The sequence below is a fragment of the Triturus cristatus genome, chromosome 5_2 (assembly GCF_964204655.1).
Source record: "Triturus cristatus chromosome 5_2, aTriCri1.1, whole genome shotgun sequence".
Classification (NCBI taxonomy): Eukaryota; Metazoa; Chordata; class Amphibia; order Caudata; family Salamandridae; genus Triturus; species Triturus cristatus.
The window spans coordinates 454138777-454164918 of record NC_140588.1 but is presented as its reverse complement, the minus strand read 5'-3'; the positions used below and the strand labels follow the sequence as shown (position 1 = coordinate 454164918).

Sequence of the window (26142 nt, the reverse complement as noted above, 5' to 3'; positions counted from 1 at the left end):
GGCAATCAAATGGGTGGGTTGAGGGGTGGATAACAGGATGACATTAAAAAGTGCTATAAAGCAGCCAGCGCTTGCCGCTTTTTAGGTCCAGATTGACACAGACACCGGGTGGTGGGAGAGGGGAGAATATGCGGAGACCGGGGAGGAGAAACGGGAATGTAGGATACGTTATTAAAAAAAAATAAGCATTTGCAATGCAATAGGTCTCGCATTTACGTGAGTTTGAGCTATTGACATTGCAAATGACAATGCCTTTTATTTTAGTTCCGTTTTTAAAACATAAATAACAGGCATTGTTATTTACAATGCCAATAGCTATTGCATTGCAAATGCTTGTTTAGGACTTGTGCCCTGCTGCAGTCTATTTACCTACCTTTATATTATTGCCAGACTTACCCAGATGCGTCCATAAAATGGATATTTTATCCTGAATTTTGAGTCTTTGTCGTGAATTTGTGGGGAGAACTATCACTTAATTCTTGACACCAGCCCCCTCCTTACATGGGGAAATATATTTTTAGCTGGCAGGTCTGGAATCCCATTATGCCGTAGCGATTGTGAGTATATATAAATAGGACCAATCTGCTGTTCCACCGTGCTCCGGGTTGTATCGGAACTTGGAAGACAAAACGGAAGCGATATCACGTGACACTGACTCCAGGAAATTGTCAAATGAAGTCCTTCTTCAGTTGCCCCGGCTCAGGCGTCTGATTTTACTGAAGTAGCCACTTCCTAGGGCTTAGTCCTCTTTTTGTGTCTACCCTGCTTGTCAGTGGCGTGGGTTGCTGTATGCATTATCCAAGGGCACACGCCGAGTTCAGCCGGTTGCAGAAGGATGGCTCCAATATCTTCGCTTTCAGTTTGGTCTCTCAGGGCAGTGTGGCGGGGCGCGCTGGAGGCTGAACTGCGGCTCTTGCAGGTCCTGGGGCTGCACCGACCACCTGGTGAGTGTGTGTAGTCTGTGTGATAGTTATAGGCAATCATCTGGACCCAAACCGATTAACAAGCTTGCTTGACTTTATTGGCCACAGTGGTCGAAGGCTCTTCCCAATCGGACTCTTCCCTTTGTGATGCTCACGGTGTAAGTTTTCACTTTTAATTGTCTCCTTCAAATAACGCGTGGAATGGGAATAGTCTCTGCAAAGTGAAAACGACATAACTGTTATATCAGCGTGTAGCTTGGCATGTTTTTACTCACTTCTTAACAACTAAGAAGTGAAGGGCAGATTCCGATTAGGGTGGTGACCAACTGGCATTGGTGCAAATTCAGGACGGTGAGTGTAAACATTCAGGACAAAGGGTCAAAATTCAAGACACAAATTCAGGACAGGAGGTCCAAATTCAGGACAAAACTTCAGGACAAAAGGTAGGTTTTACAGACCCATCAGAGGAGGTCGCACAATAGTATATAAGTAAGCCCAGCCATATCCAAACATATTCAACCATTTGCAAACCTATCCATCATGTATCCTTCCATCTATCATTTCACTCATCCATCCTTTCACTCATCCATCCATTATCCATCCATCCACCCTTTCACCATATCACCCTATCCATCTGTACACTCATCCATCCACTCTTCTACCCATCCATCCAGCCATTTACCCTTTCACCCATCCTTTCACTTACTCATCCATCCACCCAGTCACTCATCCTTCCACCCATCCACCCTTTCAGTCATCCATCCATCCATCCTCCCTTTCTCTCTCCATCGACCCTTTCACTTAGCCACCCTTCCATCCATCCATCCACCCACCCATCCATCTACTCATCCACTCATGAATCCATCCGTTGACCCTATCACTCATCCACCCTTTCTCTCATCCATTTATCCTTTCACTCCTTCACTCCTCTTTTCATCCTTTTGTCAACCTACCCTCCCTTTCACTCACTCATCCATCCTTACATCCACCCTTTCACTCATCCGTCCATCCATTCACCCTTGCACTTATTAATTCATCAATCCATCCATCATTTCACTCATCCATCCACCCACCCACTCCTCATCCACCTTTTCACTCATCCATCCTTTCACTCATCCAGCCACCCTTTTACCCATCCAGCTACCCTTCCACCCATACATCCAGCTATTTACCTTTTCTCTCATCCATCCTTCCACTCACTCATCAATCCATCCATCCTCTCTCATTATCCATCTATTCAATCTTTCATTCATCCATTCACCCTTTCACTAATTCATCCAGCCATCCACCCATCCTTTCACTTACTCACTCGCTCACCTTTTCATATTAATTTTGAGCTGAGCCTTTTTGAGAAAAGGCCCATCAAGAACTTCACCCTCTCTGCAGGAGCCATTCCAGGGCTGGGACAGAAGCCACCCAGGGCGGAGACAGGATCCACCAGAGGGGGGGGGGGGACAGGTGCCATTTCTTTATTTTATTACATTATGGACTGCATGTTTGAAGAACCGAGGTTTGCTTACAATTTAGTAACAGTAATTAAGCTCTGTGAAGAGAACCACGTGCTGCCTCGGTGTAATCCGGGCCGGTTCTACGATTTTTGGGGCCCTGGGCAGAAAGGGAATGTGTGAGGCCCCTCTAAATTGCAGAGACGTGACGCATTCAGAGCTGTTTGCATCTGAATAGATGCCCCTGCTTCTGAAGCTGCAGCCCCTCCCTCACCTTCAAGCACCTCTTAACAGCTCATCACGGGTGGAAGGTGTGAGAGTTGCCATCCCGCTGTGCCTCTCCAATGCTGATGGGTATATGAGCTTTGGTACTGCATCGGAGTCTGTTGCACCCGACCTCAACAGCATCGGAGTCAAGAAAGGAGGTGGGTGGAAGTTGTACCGGCTTTAGGGTGGTGCGATCGGTGCCCGGTTAAAATTACGGACAGATGGCATCCGTTAAAGAATCCTTCACGGACAACAGACAGACGGCCGAAATTACGGACTGTCCGTGAAATTTACGGACGGTTGGTCACCCTAGTTCCGATGGAATACACAAATGAGAACAAAATGTGCATCCTGTATTTTCCACTGACTCTAATTATGTGGTAATAAAGGGCCAAATTATATGGCAAGCTAGACCAAGTTATCTGGCAAGGCAAGGCAATTTATGTGTGTTTTCTTTTTAGGTCTCGCCTGACCCAGCGCATGCGCTGGTCTGGCGAGACATTTTGTGAGGGCTCCAAAAAGTGCTACCAGGCCAGCCTAGAGCTACAGTGCATGTGCGCGAGCACGTGCGCCGCGCTTGACTGAGCTTACTTTCACTTTCGCGCCGCTTTGATGTTTGATCGCGATCACTTTCGCGGCCGCACGGCTGCTTGGCATAAATGTAAATGTAAATGTCAAGGTACTTATAGAGCGCACTGTCACCAGACGGCCACCTTGCGGTGTCGCCTTTGCGGTTTCCTGGCGCTGATACTCATACCGCTGTGGAACCCCTCCTGGCTTTCCCTGTGAAGTGTCCACTCCTGGGCGCCCCCAGGGTGAAGCCAGGCATCCTTAGCGCTGTTGGGGCCGGTGTGGAGGCTAAGCAAGCTATTGCCCAGAGTTGCAGCGTGGGGCCCGTGATTAGAATAGGCACCGAGGCGAGAATAGACAGGTCCGAGGAAATTGAGCCCGAACCCCGCCGAGGCGGGAATCGAACCCTGGTCCCTGGCCAGAACTCTGCTTCAGGGTCTGCCGCTCTAACCATTGAGCCACACTCCTCCACATAGTTCCAATAGGTCTCGCTTTTGGGACCTTATAAGTATTTAGTTATGCAACTGTTGCATGGCTAAACACTTATAAGGTCCCAAAGGCGAGACCTATTGGCTATGCCAATGCTTGTTTATCTTGCTACTGTAATATTGCAACACCCGCCTTGAAACCGGATGGATTCAAGCACTGTACAAAATGCAAATGTGTAATGAGAAGGGAAACTGCAAATTCAACAGATCCCGCTAAAAATGTTACTCAACAAATAATGTTTTTTCTGTCTTGGAAGCACTTGAAAGACTCCCTTTTATCACTGTGCTTTCTAACTGTTAGAGTAATAATTTGCGAGTAAAGCCCACACGTACTGTTTCTATAATAAAAAATGCATCTGTTTTATTCTTTGTATCCAAAACCTCTTGTAAAGCTGGTCCTGAGGATCGGCTTTATTCGTTGTCCACCCTGTTTGAATCTGAGAGCAACTCTCTTTTACGAAACGGCCCCAGCGCATTGTTGTACATTACACATGCATAATGCTGGCTCGGATTAAAGTACAGCCCCAAGACATTCGACCTTAAAAATAGAAGTAAAATATTTTGGATTTTTCCATGTCCGGAGTGCCCTCTTGAAATAACAGCTACATTGAGAGTAGCTTCTGTAGAACCTGTTCATCACCTGCGTTAACAATCAAAACGTGCGAAGTACCGAGATAACGTTGGCAGACCGTTTGCTAGTTCATTGTTCACATATTCTTAATTACTTTACTAATTTTTTATTTGAACTTTAATTTTTTTTTTTATGTATATTTATGCAAAAGATGTTGGATATGTGGCAAGTGTGTATATCTGTATTTAGGCGGAACATGCTGCAGGTTCAAAATTTCATAATTTCATAATTCCAGTGCCCCTGCTCTTTGCCCGTTTGCCCATGCTCTGCGAGGCATGCTGTAGTAGAGTGTGCTGCGGAAGCCTTGCACACTCTCCTCCCATATTTGTAATTGGATTGTGTCATTGTCCTTGGTAAACGCTGGCTTCTGATTCATTATGAGGCTTGTTAGTCCTGCCTTAGAACCACCCTGTCTCCATTTGCTACCACCCATAACGACTGGACCTTTTACTTCGCTCTTAACACGGCATGCTTTATCTAGTGGGTGAGCACTATTTACTTTATTGACAATGGCAGCTGCTTTTTTTGTTGTATGTGCTTGCTCAGCGCGGCGCCCGCTTCAGGGGCACCGCGCTTTATTTATTTATTACTTTAATTCAGAGTGTGGCACCCGCTTCACGGACACTGCGCTCTTTCTTTTTTACAATGCCAGAGGTAAAAAACTCATAATTGCGAGACCTATAGCATTGTAAATGCCTGGTTTACAGGTTGTGGGGCTCTGTAGACTGCGTTGTGGTTCGGTAATGGATAAGACTCTTCTCGTCCGTTGTTCATTGACTGTGGCATTAGGTGGCTAGACAGGTTTTATGCCTAGCGTTTAGCTGCTGTATGCCCTGCCTCCCAAGGGTGGGCGGCCTCCTGCTCCGGAGTTCAGAGATACCGACTCTGAACTGAGTGACGGGTTGTCTGGGAGGAACCAGCGGCCTGTGGCCCAGCGAGTCTGTCCGCCCCAACAAGTGAGTAGACTCTCTCAGCTGCTTATGCGGCGTGATCGCCCTGTTTTGGGGAACGAACCCTTAAATGCCCGGTGTCTCTAGGTGCTATATAACTAAAGGCAGGGAGCAGGCCAAAAAGTAAAGGACCCCGATGCAAGGTTGGAGCAGTACAGCGCCTAGACAGACTCTGCACGCTTCACAATTGCATTATTGTTGCTGAGGCGATCCCCAAACCTTGCAGACTTTATGATCCATCTCTCAAAAAGTACATACAAGTCTAATAAACTCAAAATAATATCCGCCTTCTCGCCTTAGCACGCAACCCATTAGTGTTATAATTCTGGAAAATAAAAATATTATACAAGATGTTCACTTGGTTCCTAGGCTGCATTGACACAGGCGAGCTGAAAAACGACATACTGGAATGCGGGCCAGAGTAACCAGTGGCTGAGAGTCGTTCGGGCATTCTTCCCATAGCTTTCTTATACTTTACCTGTTGGCGTTTTAGACATTTCTTATAATAAACGTATGCTGTTCGTTACATAAGCAGTCAGTGGTTTAGAGCCACCTAACCCACTTTACTAAACAAATGTCTGTAATCCTGAACGTATCGTGCTAGTCAACGAGAAGTCTTCTCATCCTGCCATACCTTTTTAAATTCTCTTGATTGCACAAACAGTGCAAATCTTTTCATTTCTGTGTCCTGATGATGGGTTCACATGCATAATAGCTGCATCTATTCAGCTCACTTGGTACAGTTTATACGTCTCATTACATCTGTTTAATTGTTTGTCTACACGCAGAAAAGTGTGTGCGTGCGTGCGCGCGCTCGCCGGTTATGTTCATCTTTCTTCAACGTGTTGCAGTAAATAAACCTACCACGCAGCCCTGTTTTCTGTCAAGGGAGTCCCGCTGAACTGTAAAACCCAGAGTTTGCTTTTCTGAAGCACACCCGTTAGGTTTCCACACTGTGAGGCATGCAGTAGTCGAGTATGTTGTGGAAGCCTCGTACACTCTCCTCCCATATTTGTAATTGGCTGGTGTCCATGTCCTTGGTAAACGCTGGTTTCCGATTCATTATGAGGCTAGTTAGTCCCGCCTCGGTACCGCTCTGCCTCCGTTTGTTGCCGTCCATAAGGACTGAACCTTTTACTTCGCTCCTAACACAGCATGCTTCATCTAGTGGGTGAGCACTATTTACTTTATTGACATTGGCTTCTGTCCTACTGCAGGCACGAAATGCTTTGGTGCCTCCTTTACTCCTCCCCCCCCCCCCTCCTCCCGTGTCTGTGCCTTTTCCCCCCTCCCGTTGTCCATGCCCTCAAATAACCCCTCTCCCATTGTCGTGATGCCTACCTTGCCTTCGCACTCACGTTGTTCGTGCTGCCCCCCCTCCAGTTGTCCGTGATCACTACCATTTGCAAAGTAATAGGTCTAGTCAATGCGAGTCCTATTGCATTGCAAATGCTTGTTTATTTAGCGTGAACAGGCACAGGTAGATTATGTATGCTCCACTTCCTCTGGACTCTGCTCACACTCCTCAAGCCCAAAGGCCTCTGCATGCGCTGCTGATAACGAGATACAGCTGTTGGCAAGCGCTGGCTAGTTGTGATGATTTTGCCTAATGAGCGGCTCATTCTGGGAACAGAGGCAGTCATCCACTCTTATATCGGCAGTGGAAGCAGTACTAAAATATTCCCGGGCTGGAATGCTTCCTGTGCGCCAGCATGGAAGAAGGACCGCAGGCAAGCAGTGGCCTCGCCTAAGGAGCTAGCGGAGGTGGCTTCGTGGGCTGTTGAACTGCGTGCACCAGGCTCTGTGATGCAGGAAAGGGGCAGGCAGTAGCCTCACATAAAGAGCTAGTGGAGGCGGCTTCTTGGGTCCGGGACACGGGCATGCAGTAGCCTCACATAAGGAGCGAGTGGAGGCAGCTTTTGATCTGGGAGCATTGGGCTCTGTGAGGCAGGAGACTGGCAGGCAGTAGCCGCACTTAAGTAGCTGGTGGCGGCGGCTTCTTGGGGCTGTTGATCTGGGAGCACTGGGCTCTGTGAGGCAGGAAACAGGCAGGCAGTAGCCTCACATAAGGAGCAGGTAGGACATGTGATTTGTCCAGAATCACAGGGTTTAGAGCCAAAACCAGGACTCCAATCTGCATCCCAATTTCAAAAGTCTACTGCTCTGGCAGGCTATGTGGACAGAATTGCCAAATCACATCATATCTACATGGCTCACCTCCTGCTTTCCTCTTAAAAGTCATTGTTATTGGGTACATAAATGATGAAATGTGGATTCTACCAAATGAATACAATTCTCATAATGCTCTAGGTTTGAAATTCAGGTTCAGAACTGAAAAAATTGGGCACTACCGACAAGGGTATATCTGGCAAAAATGGGTAATTTTCAACCCTATTCCTCAGGATGTGGCTCGGACTGCTTGGAACCTTGTGTCCAATCTTAAAATTAAGGTTATTTTCACAGGAAAATCCACCGTTTTTCACTGCACAGCCGATCTGATTATGTACGTTTTTGTGCCCAACATTCTTATTTGCTAATCTATAACTCCTTAAGTGTTCACCAAAACAACTGAGTCTTTAAATGCTATGCATTGTACAAACAAATGCATATTATTTTACTCATTTTGGGGTTTGTGAGATAATCCTCCTTACATACTGCCCAAGTCAACCAATAGCAAACCAATAACTTTTAAGTTTACGTAACCAACAAATCTTATGGTGCCTCAAATTCAAATATTCTCTAATATGCGTTTCCACAGAAATCACTCAACTGGAGACAACCAATATTAATTACACTGCACTTTCAATTTTGTTGTTGCCTAAAAGACTGGCATACAAAAGCGACAGCTTAACACATTGCACACAATGAGAGTGGGTACAGTAAACCTAGGGGGTGACTGAGTGCTGGTATGGCTAAGGTTATCTAATGGGTCCATGTAAGAAGGCACACCGAGTCCCAGCCCTGGGATTTTGCTTAATAATCTAAAGAATCCTTGGAGTTGTGGTCACTACACTCAAAACCAAAACACATAGGTAAAAACATTGGCATTTAGAATATCAATAACTTTAACTCTTGTAAATGCGAGACCTACTGCATTGCAAATGCTTGTTATCAACTCTGGCTGGCTTTTGCTGACATTCTGGTACCTGGAAGTGATGTCTCTAAAGCAACGTTTCTTTCACGTGGAATGCTGAGGTGTTGATGGACAACATTTAAGTACCCAGTTTTGCTCGACTGATGGTATTTTGTAATGGTGTTGTTGTTTGAATCGGGTGGTGCATTGTGTAAATCGGACGCTTGCAGTAGGATTGCAGCGTTTATCGTACAGAATTGTTTCCCACGCTGTTGCATGCGCACTCAACCATGAGGTTATTTTAAAGATAATACCAATAACTCGTTGCAGTGAACCCCGTGATGCCTTAAAGAATTATTTTACAAGTAGTCCGATTTCATAAAGGTTTGTGGAGAGATACGTTTTGTATGTTTTGCATAGTCTTGACACCAGAGCGTTTTACAGGATGTTGTTTGAGAAAACGAGGTATATTTACGCATAAAGTTTTAAAAATGCACCAGGCTTCTTCTCATTAGGCGGCTACGATGGTTTGGCATGGATCGGTCCTAGAGGTAGTATGAAAAATAAGTTTAGGTAGAAGGCACTTTGCAAAAGCGCGCAGGATAAGGCAGTAGATACATCTAACACAATGAAATATTGCGGAGAGATGCACAGTAAAACTTTGCAAACATAGGTTGGACATGTTGGCGTACAGTTGTGGGAAAGGGCGTAGTGCAAGCTTAATCACAATGATAGGACATGACATATTGTAGTTGTGGGAATGATGCAACGCAAGCAGGTATGTGGAGGAGGTTATCATATATGCTTGGAGAGTTTGATAGGTATTGACAAATGGAATGGAGTCAGTGAGGGAATATATTGGTGTTCAGGTGTAGGAACCGCTCGATTTTTCATATTTCTGTTGAGAAAATCATACTTTAAGCATGATTCACAAAAGCATATGCCTGTGCACCAGTGCTAAGCATAAGTGTGCGTAATGTAAACTCATGTGTAGACTATGCATATACTGATCATAACTTTTCATATGTATTGCATGAAACTGCAATTCTCTCATTCCTTCCTGCTGTAAGTAATGTGTTACTATTACCAAAATCAATGGTAGATTACCAAACTTGGGAGTATGGAAGGTTGCAATGACCCTGCTGGGATTCTAACTCGTGACTTGCAGATTTTTGCAGTTGTCAGTAGTGAGCCTTTAACTCACTGAACTATATTGCCAGCTAAGTGGGGCCTTTAAGGGAAATATGTATGGTTAAGAAAGCAATAGTGCCTTCAAGTTTTTCTCAATGTACTTATTGTGCCTTGTTTTGATATTGACAAGGTAATGCAAGAATACATCAATCTGAACGTTTTAGGAAGTGGTCAAACAAGTGTAGACTTTGTAATTTAGAATGTATATAAATGCACACTGACATCCCAGTTAAAACACCAGGGAGTGACGTGCAACTTCAAATTTTAGACCGTGCTGCGGAGCTGAATTCAAGCGAGAGCCTGCTTGTGGTGGGTGTGGGTTCGAAACATAGGATTTGGTACTCATTATATTTACATACATTTAGTATCTCTAGTCAGATAGGTCTTCTTTTGATGTCGCTGTCTCCATCCTTACTTGCACTGCTATCTTACCAGTGCTTACATACTTTGTGAGTGTATGGTAACAAGAATGATTGTTTTGTGGCCATTGCTGCATGCTGGTATTTCATTATTTAGTGAAGTCCACACGGAATGCACTGGTGGTGTTTCACCAATTTAGTTTTGGCTTCAGTGTCATGAAAATCAGCCATCCTTTTGTATTTGTGGTTGGACTGGTAGATGTCTTTTTGGGGTGGGTGGCGGGGAGTAGAGTTTTCTCAATAGAGACAAACAAGGAGGCTTTCTCTACTAAACCCTGCCAGCCCCAAGTGACCTTCTGACCAGCTCACACCCTGTTGATTCCGGTGCTATTGGAATGCTCAATATTTTTATTTTTGCTTTTTTGATTAACTAGGCAGATGCTTTATGCATGGGCGTCCTCATGACGGCCTCTGATTAAAGTTGCAATGCTTATAAAGTAATAACCATCTTCCCCATAGCACATATCTTATAATGGCGAGGAAAGAGCACCACATACATGCAGTGGGTAATACATTTTTTAATAAGAAATGTACTACAGTTTTATACATTTTGTTAATTTAGAGATATTTGTTGCAGGCAGAAGGGTAATCTTTTTTCAGCATGCGTCCCAGGATTCTAGTTTAGAATATGTATACTAAATGAATAAAATATATCACCGAGATTCAAAGGCAGCAGACAGGCTAACTACCTAAAAGTGAAAGTTTACTAGGTGATGCATAACTGTACTTCGCAAAGATAAAGTTACTACTAACAGGCTCTAAATTAGTTTTGTCCAAAATCAGGTCCCCTTGCCGAGATGCTCACAAGCAAAGGGAGGTGGTGAGTGACATCACACCAGTTAAACTACCAGAGAACAGACAGGTTTTGGGAATATGTAGTTTGCCAGGATCCATTTACATATTTTATCTCCTAACGCCACTTTAAGCAACTCTGTCTGATACAAATCTTTTTTTTAACATACCAAGAGACTGATACTGCATGCCTTTCCTGACCGGCCCGTATAATCAAGGTGGGGTATTTGTCTTGTGTGGTTGTATGCCCATATATCATAAATCGCCCACCCCCCCGATAGAAGAGGGAAGGGAAGGGTTTGCATTTATTTACCGCTTGCTACCCCTGATGGCGCATCAAAGCACTTTCTGTTAGTTTGTTAGTTGGATTGAAGAGAACAGTAGAGGGGTAGAAGAGGGAAGATTCTAGAAAGTGTTTATTTGTAGACCATAGCAGCAGGAGGAGGTTTGGGATGAGTAGAGGGAAAGGGGGAAGAGTCAGAGGGAAGGATATAGAAAGGCTTGTTTGGGAGATCTGAATAGTAAGAGGTTTGAGATGATTGAAGGAGGGTAGAGTCTAGAAAGGGCTATTCTGGGGATCATCGTTGTAGACTGGGGAATATTGTGAGAGGTATAGGATGAGAAATAGCGTAGTGCATTGGAGAGAGTAATAGAATGAGGTTTGGGATGAATTGCAGTGTGTAAGTAGAGGATACATTAAGAGAGGTATTGGGTGAGATATAGGGTAGTGAATTGGAGATGCTGAATTAAGAGTAAAGTAATCAATATAAAGATACATAAGTACATGGAAGGTATATATGTGTAAGAAAGGTAATGTATCTAGATTTAAGTTGTATTTAATTAACTCAGACTTTCAAGTGTTGCTGTACTTTAAGCTAATTTATTTGTGTTTATAACATATATTTTTTTATTCAATAGTGAAGCAATTGTAGATGAATAGTTATGATAAAAAGGACTTCTGCAGAGACCTCTATACATGTTAAACACAGAATAACATAACCATAAGTAATATGTACATTTGTTAAGCAGAACAAATGAATATTTATATGTTTATAAACATGATTATTATACACAGTTATACAAACAAATACACATATATAATCCAAAAAAAATGCTTATATACACAGGGATATGCTGTATATTTATGTTTGATAATGGTGGTTATGTGGGGAAGAACCAACTCTTGAGTAGACTTCTGAAGATAAGGTAGTTATCCGTGGATCTTATGTTTGGGGTAAAAAGTTCCATAGTTTGGCTGCTTGAACAGAGAAGGATGTGCCATCTATGTTTTTTTTTAGGTCGAGCCTGGGCAGCGCATGCGCTGCTCTGCGAGGCATGCTGTATTAGAGCATGAACTTGAAGCCCTGCCCACCCTCAGCCCATATTTTTAATTGGCTTGTGTCATTGTCCTTAGTAAATTCTGACTTCTGATTTGTTAATAGGCTTGTTAGTCCCTCCTTAGTACCGCCTTGACTTCATTTGTAACCTCCCATGAGGACTGGCCCTTTTACTTGTTACACGGTATGTCTTATTTAGTCTGTAAGGACTATTTTTTTAATGAGTTTCTCCTACTGCAGGCACAACATGCTTTACTGCAACATTCAGCGCCCCATGCGTGCTTTCATTTTCCAAGCAGCCCGGGACAATGGCGGCCGCTTCTTTGAAATGAAATGGGTCTCACATTTACGAGAGTTTGAGCCATTACCATTGTAAATGACAATGCCTTTTATTTGTGTGTTAAAGATCAAGACAGATAAATAAAAGGCATCGTCATTTATAATGCCAATAGCTTAAACTTTTGCAAATGTGAGACCTATTGTATTGCAAATGTTTGCTTGAAGTGTGCTGTATCTTAGTTTGGTGCTCCGCCGTGAAGTACTGTTTCATAGCATAGTCACAGGTTTCTATCGGGACAATCGATCAAGGATTTGTTAAGCGTGGCAAATCACACGTGAGGCTCTCATGGCACTGAATTTGCTTGCTGCTTCATGGTGATCTGTTCATTCAGGTGTGAGAAGAAGCATCCTCCTCTGTTGCCTGGGTGGATCTGGGGGGCAGTCTGCGAGGAAGTGGAGGTGGATCAAAGGTGTCTGGTCGGTCAGTGGAAGGTCATGCTTTTGTTGATGTAAGCTGGTCCTTCATTGTGCAGGACATGTACTCTTAGGTCTTTTATTTTTTAGACCTTGCACTTGAGATGACTCGGCTATTTTCTAACATCTTTTTCAAGGGATAGGCCGACATGAAGGCTTCGTAGAGTTACTTGTATTGGATTCTGAAGAGCTGCTATTGTCCTGTACAACTGTTACCATTGGCAATTGTTTCAGCATTGATCCGCCCCTTTTGATTCTTGAACGAGTTTGAGTTGCAGTTCACCTTGGTCATGACTTTCATGGGAACAAACCTTGGTATCACAGCTCCCTATTCCACAGCTGGCACATTATGAACTGTGACTACCAGTAGTGCATGCTCATCCTTTGCTGTTCCATGTCTGTGCGTCATTCATGGCTTAGTCACCCATTACACTTGCTAATGGTTAATGGACCTTTGCCCCTTTGGAGCTTTTGTGCACACAGTTGAGGTGTTTCTAAAGCTGTGGACTTACACAGCCTTGCTTCCACAAATGTGCACATGCTTGCCAACTTTCATAGCTTTTTAAAGAGACCAATGGGGTGATGTTGCTTTCTGTCTGCTTGCCACAGCGAAACTATTCGTAGTTGACATCGAATTGACGATCTCCACATTGTCACTTCCTCACCTCTGTAGAATAATGATTTTATGTACCTGGTCATCAGCAAATCGATTCTCTTGGCTTTTGGGCTGATTTCTCCTTTGTTGCAAAGGTGAATCCTAGGTGCATACACTTAGGCTGAGGTACAGTGGGCCGCTTGTCAAAACAAGTAACTGAGCCACCAACTTTTTTGTTTATGGTTCACATCTGTTCATAGTAATAATGTTTTTAGATCGAAAGATGTCGATTCTAGTTGCATGTTTAATGTAGCAACATAATAAATGGTAGTTTTTAACTTTATAGTTACCCCTGACAAAGAGCTGTTGAACCTAAAATGCATTGGGTTGATGAGAATATGATTGCCAAGGATAAACAATGTATTCCTGCGTGCTACAGAAAAAGGCATGGCTAAGCATATTGTTAGCATTTGAAGCAATGGGAAAGCATAAATACCTTGCGTGTGAATAGAGAAGCAAAGAAAAGCTATTTGACAAGGAATGGAGTAAAATTGATTAAAATGGATTACTAAATCAAGAACGGAGTCTTGTGAATACTTCTGGATATTGCTGTGTGACTATCAGGGGAGCACAACTGTTCTCCACACCTTATGGATAGATGCATTCGTGCCATTGGGGCAGAGGCATGGGCCAAGTATGCAAACAAGAGATAAATATTTGTGTTTAGAACAACTGTGAACAAATAAGTAAAAGACGGAGTGCATTCTATCGCTTGCTTGCTTGGACACATGCCTGTATGACATATCGCCTACCACTGCATATGATATTTGTGAGCCACCCCAACAGTAAGCCTGACAGCCTAAAGCAGTGTGCTTAATATTATATGTGAGGGCATACCTGCATGAGCAGATATGCTGCGGTGCTGGTCAGTTCGAATACTGCCAGTGCAAGTGAACAGTGAAGCCATTTTAAAACATGTGCTGGACCCTGGTGAAAACGAGTTCCCCAGGTACATGATGGCTTCCCTGCAAATAGGGATGTTTGATATCAAACCTCTCATATTTATGAACCATCACTAATTCCAGTGTTGAATTTGTCAATACATGCACCCAAAGGGCACCTCCGAGGGGCCCCCTGAAACTGTACCAACTGCTGATGGGCTGACTGACTGGCTTTAGCCAGCCTGACACCAGAGGTGAATTCCTTACCCCAAGGGGGAGGGCCTTCACTCTCAGGAGGCCAGAAACCAGGTCAGCTTTGGCAGGGGATATTTTCGACTCCCTCCCATGAGATGACCTTTGGCTTTGGTTTGTGACTCTGGTTTCTATCATAGGAGAAGATGCCAAACCCCTTGTCCTGCTACACTTTTGGTGGGAGGACAGGCTGGAAAATTATTTAGACCAGGAGGGGTGCCCACATTCAGCCAGCACCACCCCTAGGGTAGGGAAGGTGATGTGGACCCCTCTCTTTAGATTCTTCCATCTTGTCTTTGAGATTATTAACCTACCAGGGTCTGGGTTATGCCCACTTCCCAACAGAAGTAGCCATATGAGTGTGTAGTCACACTAGAGGTAAGTAGCCCATTGGCTACTACCTGGCACTCGAACGCCCCTAAATTTGGTATTTAGAAGAATGAAGAGAGCACCTGTCTTGGCCTCAGCCCCTCCGACCTGTCTGCAGCCCTTGTCAAAAGCTGTGCCAAAGTCTACTCGTTATGTAGCTGTTGACTCCAGAAACTTGGGAGGACTGCCTGCCTTCGAGCAAGACTCAAGACCTTCCGTGAACTGTGGACCTGTTCTGAAGAAACCCTAAAGAAAAGACTGAGGCCTCCAGAATCGCCAAAACCCGACACCTGAAGTAACCCGTCGCCTCCTGCCCAAGGTGAAGTGGGCCAACGGTGTCAACAAGGTTCCCCAGCCCTCCGGAGCTCGAGTCCACTGTGTTTTTACCCCTCCTAGCCTGCTCGACGTCCCCTGCAACCTCTGCACGCAGGCCCCCTTCCAGTAAGGAAAAACCCAACGCCTAAAGACACCTCTGCACCCGTCACACACTTGCATTGGAGAAGAGGATCAAAGTCGCCCCCCCCCCCCCCCCCGTCCCTGAGCATTGCAAGGCCTGAGCCCACTCTCTGGTTCAGCCTGACTGGCTTTCTAGCCAGAGACTGCAGCCTGTTTTTTACAGAGACCGATTCCCATTAAAACGCACGGGGCACCAGACGTGGTCTTGCACCCGGCACCTGGCCGCTGTTGTGCTGCTGATGGTGTACTGTTGGTGCTGCCTTTGACCTTAACTCCTGGAGTTTGGTCCTGTAAGTCAATGTACTATACCTGTTGCCAGAACTTTTGTTTCCTTCCTTAGGATAACATTGCTGAACTCAAAAAATTTTGACAGTGAAAATAATTTATATTTAAAAAGATACTTACCTGAACACGTTTTCTCTGTTGCCTAAACATATATAAAGATACTTGCTATTTTTATAAATTGGTGTGGATCTCCTCGAGTCATGTTATCATTAATTGACCATTGTGTGTATTTTGTAAATGACTTGCGCTCCTCTGTGTTAAGCCTCAGACTGCTCAACCACACTACTCTCTAATAGAGCACTTTGGGATTGCATTGCAAGCCCCTGTCCACTAGTAATGGAACCCCTGAACTCTTTACACAGTATAACAGATTATTGATAGATCACGTAAAGAGACAGCTTCCTACGGTCATGTAAGGTAAAAAAAGAAAAAAACAGCTACCTACCCAAGAAACGCAATCCCCTCCATGTCATAAGTAATGAACAGTCTTGTAAGCATTCTTTTCACAGGATTGTATTTTTAGGAGGTTGCAAGTACGGAAAACACTTCTTGTGGACAGGATGTGCTTTGTTGGCAATAGTAAATGGATCAATACATTGTTTTGTTCAGGTCATGCAAGTACTGAGAGCACCGAATACAGTATGTATTAAGCCACAAAATCAATTTAATAAACTATTCAAAAATCATTATAATAATATCAAATAAATCCCACACTTCACTAATGGACAACTCTCTCATAATAACAATCATACAAACATCATGCATTAGACGCATTACCTGATTTAATTCCCACTCGATGTTCCAACTTTCTCTCATTCATTCCAGCAGCCAAACAACCAGTCAATCTTGCACACCCCGACTCATTCAGACAAACAACAATTTTTTATATACATAAGAATGATTTAGAAAAAACAATATTTTAAAGCAAACAAGACCTAAGGTGAATAGATTTCACAATTACTATCAAAATCACAAATAATTCCAACATATAAAGACACTCAATAGGTCCAAAATACGACAGGTCGACGCGTTTCAAACACCCCAATCCAATTATTGGTGTTCTCCCCAGGACCAACAAAGCTTGATTTCTTTAGATAGATAGTTTGTATGATTGTTATTATGAGAGAGTTGTCCATTAGTGAAGTGTGGGATTTATTTGATATGTAAGAATTATTATAATGATTTTTGAATAGTCTATTAAATTGATTTTGTGGCTTAATACATTTTGATATATTCAATAACTGAGAAGAAAATGTTCTAGTAGTCCCTTTGTTTGGTTCATTGTGATGTGTTAGAAAATAAGGTAGAAGAAGTGATCAGTATTGGCATTTTGTTGTTTATTGTGTATTGGGGCTCTGCCTTGTTGATTAAGAGTCCAAACCCTGGTTGTTTCAATCTGTGATTAGTAAACAAACACAGCTGAGCACCATAATCAACATTACTAGCAGACTGTATACAATGAACAGCCCAACCATGGCAACTAATATATCTGTCTAGGGCTAGGTCTACTCTTAGTATGTGACCACAGGGATATATCAGTGCTCTCTGAGAGTAGCACTGGACCCCATACCTGGTGTGTGTTGGTCTGCATCATAGGTGTAAACTCAGTTTACACAAGGCTGCTGCCTCTGTTCCAGGACAGGTCTCTCTGATGAAAATATCTTCTCTGCCTCCCAAAGGGGCGAAGCCCAGTTTCTATGATGAGAACTACTGTGTTAGAAAAATTCAGATGTGGTACAGTGTTATGTCTAAAATTGTTAGGAGATGTTGCTGACTGGGAACAAGAATACAGTACACCATGTTGTTCGACCATATACGAAATGTTTAAACAGAATCCCAAGAATTCACTGAATAACAAATAATATGTTAAGCGTGTTTCTAAAATAACAGCATTTCACAAAAACAAATGTAGTAATTGTGGCTATACAAAGCAAAGGCAACCTAAAACTGCTAATACTTGCAACTAAGGTAGAACCAAAATGGGTCCAAATGGGAAATTACCACAATATGAGCTGCAATCTGCCTTTATCAGTATTAGAAGACTTCGTGCCTGGCAGGACAAATCAAATGACCTCCTGCCACTTTCTGGCTGATTTCAATGTCTCAAAATGGCCTTGGTGATTCATGGACACTTGGTCTGATCATGCTGACCCTCAGTATTTCAGAGATGTTGACCACATCTTGCCATAATTTGCTTTAAAGTTGACATAATCATCCTCCCTTAACTGTTACCAGAAATATCTTGGCGGCAGAGATGTCAGTTGATGCATTTGTCAGGACCTTGAAGCCAAATCTGCCCCATAGTAGAGGATTCTTATATAGTGTTTTAGCATTTGTATAGCTGCAGTGGTGCATGTGTCAACTTTGAGTTCAGAAAAAAGACATCTTTGCATTTATATTATTTAGAGATTTTTTCATATCTTTCTTTGAGGATGCTTGTGGGATAAATTAGTATGATTATATGTAAAAATATTGACTTGCACTATTTACCAAACATATGTACTGTTTTAGAATGATTTTGTGTTGATAAAAGAACATGAAAGTGGTAGAGGAATATGTAACTGATCTAAGAAAGGTAGCCTTGAGCTGCAATTTTTAACACAAAGGTGAAAATTAAATAAGGGATCCGGTTATTTTAGGCTGTGACTTTGGAAAAGAGATGAATTATGGCACCGTGACCGATCTCTCAGTGGATAATTGTTAAAACCAATAAAATTAAAACATTGTAATGCCTGTGAAGAATAGAGGGTTAATGTGCATGAAGCAAGTAGGCAAACTTAAACCTACACACAATGGACTGTCTCAAAATCTCCAAAGAAGATGTTGTAGACGTGGGGTTTTTGGTCACATCACTAACAGCAAAGAATATCCAGCTTGGAAAGTGATATGCATACAATGTGAATGTAAATGTAATTTTTCCAAAATTTGTAAGAGTGAGCAAATGCATAAAAGCACAGATTGTGAAAAAAGACTTTGTCCAGATTGTGGTTGAGATAAAGATTGGATCATTGAACACAGTAAAGATAGAAGATACAGCTGGAGAAATGTTAGACTAAGGAGCTAGACTGGCCCTAATATCCAGGTAAATGAATGAGGATAATATTAAAGAGTGAAGTTAGACAAACCTGGCATTTTTCCCCGTGTATTTTGAAGTGGAACTGATCAAACATTTGGATATTTTGTAAACTTTCCAGAGAAAGGTAGACCTTCTGGAAAGTTTGTTTTAATTAGAAGTGCACTCTGTTCCCCCCCCCCATGCTGTTGAAAGAAATGGCGAAGGGTAGATAACTATCACTTGAGGCAAGGAAAGAGGTAACATCTGAGGAGGAATTTCTAGAGCTGTTCTTCAATCATTTGGAATGATTGAAGGGTTACATGCATAAAGTAAGATTGAAAGGAGATGCTCAACTAAAAGTGAGCAAGGTAAGAAATACACTTACAAGACACATGGGCCGTTGCCAAAGAATTAGAATGGTTAATTGAAGCAAGTTGAAGCCATGGAATGGTTTTGCCCCTGAGATGACAGCACAAAAGGGAGAGAACAGAAGTGTGTAAATGTACGCAAATTGAGCAAGTGGGCTATTCCTAGTTCCCTTTGTAATAGAGATGATATCATGCTAAGAGGTAACATTTTTTTTTCCAACCATCAGCTTAACACCAACCTATCAGGTGAGGCAACATACAGTATCTAAAGACTTAAGAGCATTTTTTAAGTCTCATGGCATATAGTAAACATTGGGAATGCTGTCACAGATCCAGTCAGTCTGCAACAAGGAACAGGGGTCCACAAAGTCTTGGTTCTCTCTCCTTCCCATTTCAACCACTACCACAAACCCCTATGCATGATCCTTTGGAACTCATGAGTCCTGTTCCACCTATGCGCTGATGACTCTCAAATCTACCTGAAGGTCTAATACCCAATAGACTTCACTTGCATAGCCAACTTCTCAAAAATAATTTAGGCTTGGATGGTGAAAAGTGACCTCAAACTAAACCCAACAAAAACAGAATTTCTTCTCATCTACCCAAATAAAAATTAACTCTTCTGTCCAAGAAAAAGTGAAACTCCTCCCGGATATCGACGACCACCCCTTCATCTTTCAGAATGACAAATCTCTTGGATTCACCCTTACCAGCTATCTTAACCTCCAGAGCCATATCTCCTCCATGGCTAAGAATGCTCAGTTCCAGCTAAGACTGCTTTGGGGAATTGTGGAAACTCATCCCATCACAAGATCTCAAATCTGTTGTCCAGGCGCTCATGCTCCCCTGGTGGCTAGACTATAGAATATCAGTCCTTTCCGGCATTACCAAAATCCATCTAGGTCCACTAAGATCAGTCCTATATGCGATAGCCCACTTTGTGACAGGTCACAAGAAATTCATCCACGCCTTCCCTATTTGTGGAGTTCATTGGATGTGTGTGTGAGGAATTCAAATTGCTACTATAAACAACTGGACACAGAACCTCCTCTATGGCAGTGCTGCATCAAACAAGACTGAAGTAGTGATCGTCTGCAAGGACACCTCACCATGGGACTATAACTGGTGGCCAGCTGAACTCAGACCCATACCCAGAACCCATGCCTGGAACCTCAAAATACTCATCGACAACAAACTTGGCATGACGGTACAAGTCAAGGCGGTCACTGCATCCTGCTTCCACACCCTGAAGATGATAGGTTAGATCTTCAAATGGTTCCCAAGCAACACTAGAAAAACTGTCACTCATGCCCTAGTCACCAGCAAGTTGCACTATGGGAACACCCTCTATCCTGGGATCAACATGCAACTCACTAGAAAACTACAGTCCACCCAGAACTTGGCAGCCATACTACTACTCAACCTCCCACACAGAACTTGCATCACATCACACCTCCGGGAACTACACTGGCTTCCAATACACAAACGTGCTCATTTTAAACTTCTCACACACATTCAATGCACTCCACAACTCTGGACACACCTACCTGAACAGTTGCATCGCCACCCACCAACCATCCAGACACCTCTGCTCTGCAGGACTCATGCATACACAGAACCAGATCAGGAGGACGGACATTCTCTTACATCGTTCCTAATGTGAAGAACAACCTCGCGCTCCACATCAGAGCCTCCTTCTCTCTTCTTGAATTCCACAAGAAGTTGAATACCTGCCTTTTCAACTAACCAACCTACCCCATATAGGGCTAGACACACACACACACACACACACACACACACACACACACACCCCTACTCAGCCCCACAATTCCCTCGTGGATGATAGTGTGCTTTACAAATACACATAACGTAACATTATACGCTCCATTCAGTGGCTTGCTGTAGAGGCGAGAGCTCAATTTAAATTTGTCTGCACCACTCGTAAAGCTCTTCACTCCCTTTTGCCCTCATACCTCAAAGAAACTGAAAATATCAGGCTTCAAACTAGATTCATGAAACGCTCAATTACTCCTCGCCCCCCCAACACCACCTTTTAAACACAAGCGATACATGAACCAGTCCTCCTCTGGAAGGTCTGCAAGAATCTGGATCTCCCTCCTGCTGAACCTCTGTCTGTCCACGCCATATCACCTTGAAAATAAATTAAAAAGAGACCACAAAGCTCTTCTCTTTGATCAACACCTGGCCTAATCCACTCCTACCTTCTCTTGGTCCCGTCAATCGCTTACCAACCTCCACCTGCATAAACTATTGATGACCCTCACAGGGTACTGTTTCACCTGCTTTTCAATGCTAGGTTTTGCTATGAATGTGTGAAGTACTCTACCTCCTGGGAAAGGCTAGCCTGGCGTTCACTCCATTTTAATGTGCTTGTATATTGTCTTATTTGCTATTAATGTGTTCTGGGTTTATTGTGAAGTGCTCTGATGCCTCTGGGTCATGTCCGAACTTTATAAAGTCACAAATAAAAAGAAAATTACAGATAAGTATGACTACTAAGTGGTATGAGACACTACAACTGCACAGTGCAAGACACTGTTACTTTGCTTCGTGTAGGGCATGCCGTTATCCTAGCATGCTATGACGGTATAATCATGGTTATTCATTTCTGACTTATCAATATGCAAACTCAATTTGAAAGAAACTAACCTTATTGGGATACAACTTTTAATTTCTTGTATCTTGCCACAACAATAAAGTATGCACAGATTCTGCCTTTCAGATTTTACAATAGAAACCATGCATCTTCACCATTTTTACTTCACTGACAGCAGCCACATTGCTATTAGTCAGAGGTTGAGAATCTACAACAGGAACTGCATGCCTCCTATCTTCTAACTACTGGTATCGCACATTACCTCACACTGACGGAAGCTAATATATAGACCACACCTACTACATCTTTCTTGGTCCTCAAAGTGCATGGCTATTCCTTCGTAAACATGATCTTACACCCTGTCTTCCACTATATCACCAGTATGACCACATGGAGACAGTCAGCCTGTGCTTCTAGAAATCAGGCAGGTTAATTCTCGATCACCTTCGTCAGCCTTTCTGAATCAGTGCATGCATTCACACACCGTCACATATCTGCAGGTCTTTAATACGTAGTGTTGTAGTGCAGAATATGAAGAAAAAAAATAATGAAAAACCTCTTGCAGAGATTAGCGTTGCAAAGGTACGTGTAAATATTAGGCAGACTAACAATACAAAGACACATCTCATCTCAGCATAGAGATTTTGCGTGTGATTTTTGATGTCCTGCAGTTACTTTTTGCTTTAAAATTGCACAGTTGGAATGGAGTATTTTCACCACTGCTCTTACAAGTACTTTATTGCCCGGCATCTTTATTTCCTCCTCAGACAAATTGTACTCAACACAGCCATATTTTCTTTGTCACTGTTGGGCAGGTACATCTCATTGACCTCTTACTGGTCTCCATTTGCTGTATTCAGTTTGCTGGTTGATACTGTACCAGTAGTAGAGCATCATGCAAAGGAAGAACAGGTGGACAGTGCACATTTCTGAAGTAGAGTTTAAGGGCCTTATTATGAGTTTGGTGGTCTTCCTCTGGGACAGCCACCGCGGCGATCCCAGGAAGACCGCCAAGCCTGTGATAAACATGCCTGCTGGATTTTGAGTTAAATCCAGGGTGGGCGGGAGTTGTGGCGGCAATGTCACGGCCGCTGGTTTGTTTAGCTCATAAGCGACCCTAACCAGCATACCGCCTCCGCAAGAGGGTCTGCAGCACGTATGTGCACGATATTGCATGCACCATGTCATGCATGCCACACAGTGTGCACACGAAGGTGCAATTGTAGGGGGCATAACATGTGCCCCACCTCCTGCAGGCACCCCCTTGGCCAGATTTGCCCTGGAGCCCTGATAAGGCTTGCTTACCTGCATTTCCGCCACCTATTTCATTGCGGAGTCTAAGTCATGAAATGGGCGGTGGATATGCAGGTCGTAATATGCTGGGCAGTGCCGGAATTGACACCACCAGCATATTAAGACCGCTGCCGCAGGGGTGGGATCCTGGATCCCAGCAGAGGCGGCTGTCTTGAGGTAGTCTCACTGCCACAATTGTAATACAGCAGAAGGACTTTAGGGTAAAGACTAACTTAGCTAATGCCTTTTCATCAAAAGGGCCTTCTCCCAGCTTCCATATTCTAGACCAAGATGTTGCCTTATGTGGGGGTTTTCTTTGTATGAAGCTGACTGCAACACATCGAAAGTTATACAGCCATCACCAAACACATCCCATAACATAACGCCAGACCTGTCATGTAGGGAATCCACTTTTTTGCCCATGTTGGTTTTTTTTGTTGCTTTTTCTAAAAGATTTATCTCGTTTTATGCCTATGTGTTGTGTGTCTCCGCCATTCAGTGCACCATGTACTGAGTCCCCAAAACTGTAGCTTTAAATTGGTTTCTACCAATTGGTCTATTTAGAATTCCAGGAAGACCACTAATGTGGCACAGAAAATGCACTAGTGGCGTGAAAGTTAAATGTCATGTGTGGGTTGCATAGTGTTATTACAAAACTCACATATGTGACCAAACCGTATGACACCAGAAAACCCCATTACACACACTCTGGGCAGCAGTTTTAAAACCTCTGTAGTGGCACAGGGCAAGTTAAAGTTTTTTGTGCGTAGGAAAACCTTTTTTTTATATTAATTATTTGTTATCAATAAAGAGGGCTTTGAAATTCTATAGGGCTGGATGCTTCATATTTAAAAGTGGGGTAATGCTAAAAAGTAAGGGAAAGTGTTTCACCACATTGAACTGTTGTAAAATGTTTTTCATGAGTAGTCCTAGTTAGGATTAAAAGCCTATGTTCTGTAACTTCGCCTGGGAAAATGCCAGAACTTTAATTCAAATCTATTTTTACTTAAAAATCGGATTCAGTAATGATTCATTTAATTGAAAATGGCTTTCAAATACTGTGCTTTGTGCTGCCTGACAGCAAACCGGTTTAGAACTGGTTTGCCTTGTAGTCCTGCTCTTGACACTGGAATAAACATTCCGGATTTGCTACTCAAACTGTCCTCCAGGAGGACAATTTAACTGCCCTTGGGAACACAAAGGATAAAGTGGTGTCAACAATTACCAGATAGCCAAACTTGGTTATATGCGGGTGGCCATTAACAGTTGGCAAAACAAAGGGTAGTGTTAACATATATTCCTTCCATTCCAAATTGGGTGCTGTGAGGAACTAAAACCATTCATGCCCTGAGCCACAGTCCGCTTTCTACCTGCAGTGATACAAGAGGAAATACCTTATCCCCATATTGTAATGGCTAGAAGGGAGGACAAGGCTTCTGCTGATGGAGAAATGCCAAAGTGTTTTTGATGAGAGACCATTGGAGGGTTTGCAGTAAATTGAGAAAGGAAGTTCTGAAAAAGGAGGTTGGGAGTTTGCAGGAAAGTTTTGAGGATTAGTTATAGGGAATTCTCCTATCACTGGCTAATGCACAGAATAAGACTAGCACCTTGCCACCAACACTCCCTCTGAAAATCTTTGGTCCTGGGAAGAAACCTCTAGAAGAAAAGAAGATTCTGCCTGAAAGCAGACTGAAGAAGTCCTGTTGGCACCCAGACCCAGGAACTACTGTCCTGGGGTCAAGTGGTTGTCACACTGTTGCTGCTCTGTTGATTCAAAACGCAGAATTACTTCAGGCTCTGAAGAAGCCCCTACTGACCATATGTAACTGAACGCTGATAAATCCTAGCTGGAAAGAGACCTAGTGACTTGAAGACCGTAGACCTGTAAGAGAAACAGGGAGTGACTTTTCTAGAATTGGGTCTTTTGATTGTTGCATTACACAGCGGCAGAGCGGCCTGTGTCCCACTAGAGCTGCGACTGAAGTTCCCTAGAAGAGTACCAAGAAAACTGAAGACCTTTAAGTGCCCCAGAGTGGGAGATTGCCCCCCTGGCTGCCCAGCCTTTTTGATGCACAACTGTATCTAGTAACGTTTTGTTTGTGATGCAACAGTAATCCCTGGTCACAGTTTTTGGGCAGTGTACATAGACTGAAGGCAACTTCTACATGAGCATTGTTCCTATGGGTGCGTAACTCTTGAAAAATGCATACTACTGATTCCCTTTTTCAGATTTTAACCATTTTTGTTTCCTTTTTTCTCAATACATTTTTCTTGATTATTCAAAGTTATTTTGGGAATTTAATTGTGCTGTGTTAACATTAATGATGCCAATTGACACACAACGCGACACACATTTCTGTGATACAGTGCCCTCTTTCTGTGCCACAGCTGTGTTTTGGGTTCTGCATAGATTCTCATAGAATGTGACCAGTTTGTATTTGAGTTGGTAATCAATTAAGAGTCGGGTTCTGGTGTATTGGTTTTGCCAGTGCTTGATTTTCAGGTGCTTGGTCTGAAAGATGACGTCTATAGCGTGACCCCTTTTGTAATTGTTGGTTGTAGCATGTGTGGTATGAAAACCTGTTCCAAACACCTTTGTTGTGTATGCATGATGTTGTGCAGAGGAGTATAAGGTGGTAACCTTTTTTTTATTTTATTTATTTGTAAAATTTTTGTTGAACATATTCCATCTGGTAAGCATCATTTCATATGGAAATAGTATTTTTAATTTTCTTCTGAAGTTCAAAGTAGTTGGCGTGCGTTCAAATTTTCATGGTAGTAAAGTGACTGAAAGTAACTAGAAACACTGCTAATTTGGTATAGCATACGCCTGGATTTTGGACGTAAACCTGGAGAACAACAAAGTAAGTTGCAGCAAAATTGTTTTTAATCGGGCCCTCTGTGATTCTGCTCATCAGCCATTCACCATCAAAATACAAGTAAAATCATGTACGGTAGAAAACAATGAATGAAGGATAGCAAAGCGTACAGTACTTAAACATTGCAAAGCGTGTACCCTACAAACTGTATAAAACTGCTTCATATTATCCACGAATTATGAAGTTATATCCT

The 26142-nt window shown here is 43.0% G+C and overlaps 1 protein-coding gene across 1 annotated transcript in view; it reads left to right on the top strand.

The window, feature by feature from the left end:
* Positions 1–597: 597 nt before the first annotated feature.
* The window catches only part of MRPL32 (mitochondrial ribosomal protein L32), a 65726-nt gene continuing 40181 nt past the window's right edge, over positions 598–26142 (top strand). Inside the window, exon 1 of the mRNA XM_085607423.1 lies at positions 598–944. Within this exon, the coding sequence (XP_085463549.1) occupies positions 836–944 (109 nt within the window). The 5' untranslated portion in view covers positions 598–835. The remainder of the gene's footprint in view (positions 945–26142) is intronic.